Here is a 4683-nt window from a genome sequence, read left to right on the forward strand (position 1 = left end):
AGACAGAGTCTTGCACTGTCACCTAGGCTGAAGTGCAATGGCATGATCTTGGTTCACTGCAGCCTCCGCCTCCCAGGTTCAAGCGATTCTCCTGTCTCAGCCTCCTGAGTAGCTGGGATTGTAGGCACCCACCACCACGCCTGGCTAATTTTTTGTATTTTTAGTAGAGACGAGGTTTCACTATGTTGGTCAGGCTGGTCTCAAACACCTGACCTCGTGATCCACTGTCTCGTCCTCCCAAAGTGCTGGAATTACAAGTGTGATCCACCTTGCCTGGCTATCCTTTTTTTTTTCTAATTTGAGACGGTGTCTGTCACCCAGGCTGGAGTGCAGTGGCGCGATATCCGCTCTCTGCAAGCTCCGCCTCCCGATTCACACCATTCTCCTGCCTCAGCCTTCCGAGTAGCTGGGACTACAGGCTCCCACCACCTGGCCTGGCTAAGTTTTTTTTGTATTTTTAATAGAGATGGGGTTTCACCGTGTTACCCAGGATGGTCTCGATCTCCTGACCTCGTGATCCGCCTGCCTTGGCCTGCCAAAGTGCTGGGATTACAGGTGTGAGCCACCACACCCAGAAATTTTTTTTTTTCTAAGAAAATCTTGCTTTGTGGCCAGGCTGGAGTACTGTGGCATGATTATAGCTCCCTGTATCCTTGAACTCTGGCCTCAAGTGATCACCTGCTTCAGCCTTCCTAGTAGCTAGGACTACTGGTGTGCATCATCACGCTTGGCTCATGATTCTTTTTATATGTTGCTGGATTCTGTTTGCTAGTACAGTTGTCCCTCAGTATCCTTGCGGTATTGGTTCTAGGACTCCTCCTTGGATACTAAAATCTTAGGATGCTCAAGTCTCTTCTATAAAATGGCAGAGTAGTTGCATATAACCTATACACATCCTCCCGTATACTTTAAATCATTTCTAGATTACTTATAATACCTAATACAATGTAAATGCTATGTTGTTATGCTCTATAGTATACAGAATAATGACAAGGGGAAAAAGTCTGTGCATGGTTTTATTTTGTTTTATATATATTTTTTGAGATGGAGTTTCGCTCTTCTCGCCCAGGCTGGAGCGCAATGGCACAATCTCAGCTCACTGCAGCCTCCACCTCCCGGGTTCAAGCGGTTTTCCTGCCTCAGCCTGCTGAGTAGCTGGGATTATACACACCTGCCACCACGCCTGACTAATTTTTTGTATTTTTAGTAGAGACAGGGTTTTGCCATGTTGGCCAAGCTGGTTTCAAACTCCTGGTCTCAGGTGATCCACCTGCCTCGGCCTCCCAAAGTGCTGGGATTACAGACGTGAGCCCCCGCACCTGGCCAACTTTATTTTTTGAGACAGGGTCTTGCCCTGTCACCCAAGCTGGAGTGCAGTGGTGTTGTGATCACGGCTCACGGCAACCTCGACCTCCTGGGCTCAAGTGATCCTCCCACTTCGGTTTTCCAAGTAGCTAGGACTACAGGTGCATGCCAACACACCTGGCTTATTTTTTTATTTTTTGTAGAGACGGGGTCTCACTATGGCCTTACTATGTTGTTCTAGGCTGGCCCCGAACTCCTAGGCTCAAGCAGTCTCCAGCCTCGGCTTCCCCAGGTGCTGGGATTACAGGCATGAACCACCGTACCAGGCCTTAAAAAATATATTTGATCCACAGTTGGTTGAATGCGCAGATGCAGAGCCCACAGATACAGAAGGCCAACTGTATTTTGTTGATGCTGTTAATAGTGTTGTATGTTTCTCTGAGTGTTGTATGTGTCTCTGCTTCTCCCTGTAGGCAAAATCTCTGAGCCAAAACTTTGAAGTTACAGTGAGGATAAAAGTATACCTCTCTTACTTTAGAAGCTGAGCTAACGGGATGTTGGGGACAGTAGCCTTAGTTCTTTCCTTTTCAGGCTTGGGACCTCCACCTTATGAATAAGCTGGGGCAGGGATGATCTGGGCCTCAGTATTCTCATCATGCTGCATCCAAGTAGAGCCTCTATTCCACAAGTGGGTCTCAGCAGAAGGGAGTCTCCACCTCTTGGCCGTGTGTGCCTATACTATAGCATCAGCAATAGGTAGCTGGGGGCAGAATGAGAAATGGAGATAATCTTGCCACTCCCAGGAATATAGCCCTCCTCTTGGAAGCTCGGGAAGTGGGAGGCCTATGTTCTTCACTGCACCAATCTGGAGGGGAATTTCTGTAACGCCAGGTTAGGAAGCGGAGTGGTCTTGGTTCAAATCCTGCGGATACCCACTTGCTTTATAGATTTTTTGAGTAGATGTTTCTTCATTTGCTGTATACCCTTGGGACTATTTCCAGAGTCGTTAAGTGGTTGTTTTTAAAATAATTGTCACCAGTTTGACTAACGAGCAGATCTACAGAGCTCCTTACATTGTCAAGCTGGATGCTTATCTTGAGATTTCCTTAAATATCCAAGACTGTCATTGATTGGTACTGTTTCAAATAGTACTTTGTTGTTTAAAATAAAGTAATAGTGAGTGTTTTTTAATATGAGAGACTTTGTATGGCCTAGTCAATACCCTCTTTTCTGAAATTGTATTTTTGGAAAAATAGTATTTAGTCATATACAGTAATTTGGGCCTTTGTTTTTGGATGTTAAAATGTAATATTTTAAGCCTAATTTATTACCATTAAGCTAGCAGTTCTCTGAAGCTGTAATTTCTTCTCACAGTGGTTCTTAGATTTATTAGTGTTTCATTTATTTCTTTTTTTTTTGCCTGACACAGTTTTTTTTTTTAATCTTCCTTTCCTTTCCTGTCCTGTCCTGTCCTGTCCTGTCCTTCTTGAGACAGAGTCTCGCTCTGTTGCCCAGGCTGGAGTGCGGTAGTGCAATCTTGGCTTACTGAAACCTCCACCTCCCAGGTTCAACCGATTCTCCTGCCTCAGCCTCCTGAGGAGCTGGGATTACAGACGCCCACCACAACACCCAGCTAATTTTTGTATTTTTAGGAGAGACAGGGTTTTGCCATGTTGGCCAGGCTGGTCTCGAAATCCTGACCTCAGGTGATCCGCCCACCTTAGCCTCCCAAAGTGCTGGGATTTCAGGTGTGAGCCACTGCACCTGGCCTTGATATATATTTTTTTTAATTCCTTTTTTTTCTTAGCTTTGTAAGAAGAACTGGTTGATTTTTTTTTTTTTCCTTTTTTTTTTTGAGATGGAGTCTTGCTCTGTCGCCCAGGCTGGAGTGCAGTGGCGCAATCTTGGCTCACTGCAAGCTCTGCCTCCTGGGTTCACGCCATTCTCCTGATTCAGCCTCCTGAGTAGCTGGGACTACAGGTGTCCACCACCAAGCCCAGCTAATTTTTAGTATTTTTAGTAGAGACGGGAATTTCACTGTGTTAGCCAGGATGGTCTCGATCTCCTGACCTTGTGATCCGCCCGCCTCAGCCTCCCAAAGTGCTGGGATTATAGGCGTGAGCCACCGTGCCTGGCTGATATTTTTTGAAGGTTGTTTAAACAATAATATTACCACTACTTAAATTTGGATAATGACAAACAATCCTCCTTTTTGTATTTAGAAATATTTTATTTCACAGAAAAATCTGCATATCATAAAATTTGTTGAGGTGTGAAAAACGTTTATTGTATTGCTCTATATGAGTGATGGATTTTGTATATTCTTAGGTCTGGAGAAAATGATGTGGAATATAACAACATGGAATTAGAAGAAGGAGAACTCATGGAAGATGCAGCTGCAGGACCTGCAGGTAATGAGGTCACCCACTGCCTCCAAGCCATTCTATTTTCTCCCTGCTCTTCTCTGACTGTATTATATTTTAAATAGGTGGTAGCCACTGCTTGTACGTGGTTCATGGTGTTGGAAGTGCTATATCTTGTCATATGGATTTTTTTAGAGTTTATTACTGAAAATACTTAATAGCTACCATTTGAAAAATGTTCTTGTGTACCAGGCACTGTGAGAAGCACTTTATATACCTTATATTAATAAAATTCTGGTGGTACATTCACTGATGGATAGAGAAATTACAGCAACTTGCCAACTTTTAGCGATTTAGTAAATGAGAGTAATTGAATCCCCAGTTTTGTCTGTATCTCATGCTTATATTTTATACTGTTCTTCCTGATATAAAGTCTTATTTGTATATCTTCCTGGACTATAGAATGATCTCAATGGAATAATTGACTCTTAGACTTACAAAGGATCTTAAAGAGCTCATTTTATGGTTTTTAGTTGCCTGGTCATATAGCTGGTTGTTAGTACAACCAGACTAGAACTCCAGATTGTCCTGGGTTTGTGGACCCAGCATTTTTCTCCCAAACTACACTGCTTCTCCTGGGAGGAACTGACTTATATAATGAGTACTTTTTTGTGTGTTCTCAGATCTATTTAATTAAGTAGTGAATCTTGGCTAGAGTAATTAAAAGTTAGCTTTCTACTGTTTCTGTTTTACCCATGTTCTCTTCGGTGTGAACACTGGCATATTCTTGTTTTTTTTTTTTTTTTTTTTTTGAGATGGGGTCTCGCTCTGTTGCCCAGGCTGGAGTACAGTGGTGCAATCTTGGCTCACTGCAATCTCCGCCTCCCAGGCTCACGCCATTCTCCTGCCTCAGCCTCCGGAGTAGCTAGGACTACAGGTGCATGCCAACACACCTGGCTTATTTTTTTATTTTTTGTAGAGACGGGGTCTCACTATGGCCTTACTATGTTGTTCT

The 4683-nt window shown here is 43.6% G+C and overlaps 1 protein-coding gene across 1 annotated transcript in view; it reads left to right on the forward strand.

Annotated features, from left to right (window-relative positions):
• TRIM37 (tripartite motif containing 37) overlaps positions 1-4683 on the forward strand; it is a 133122-nt gene that overhangs the window by 69361 nt on the left and 59078 nt on the right. Inside the window, exon 17 of the mRNA XM_011953774.1 lies at positions 3634-3716. Within this exon, the coding sequence (XP_011809164.1) occupies positions 3634-3716 (83 nt within the window). The remainder of the gene's footprint in view (positions 1-3633; positions 3717-4683) is intronic.

This window comes from Colobus angolensis, unplaced genomic scaffold, assembly GCF_000951035.1.
Source record: "Colobus angolensis palliatus isolate OR3802 unplaced genomic scaffold, Cang.pa_1.0 Scaffold37, whole genome shotgun sequence".
Lineage (NCBI taxonomy): Eukaryota > Metazoa > Chordata > Mammalia > Primates > Cercopithecidae > Colobus > Colobus angolensis.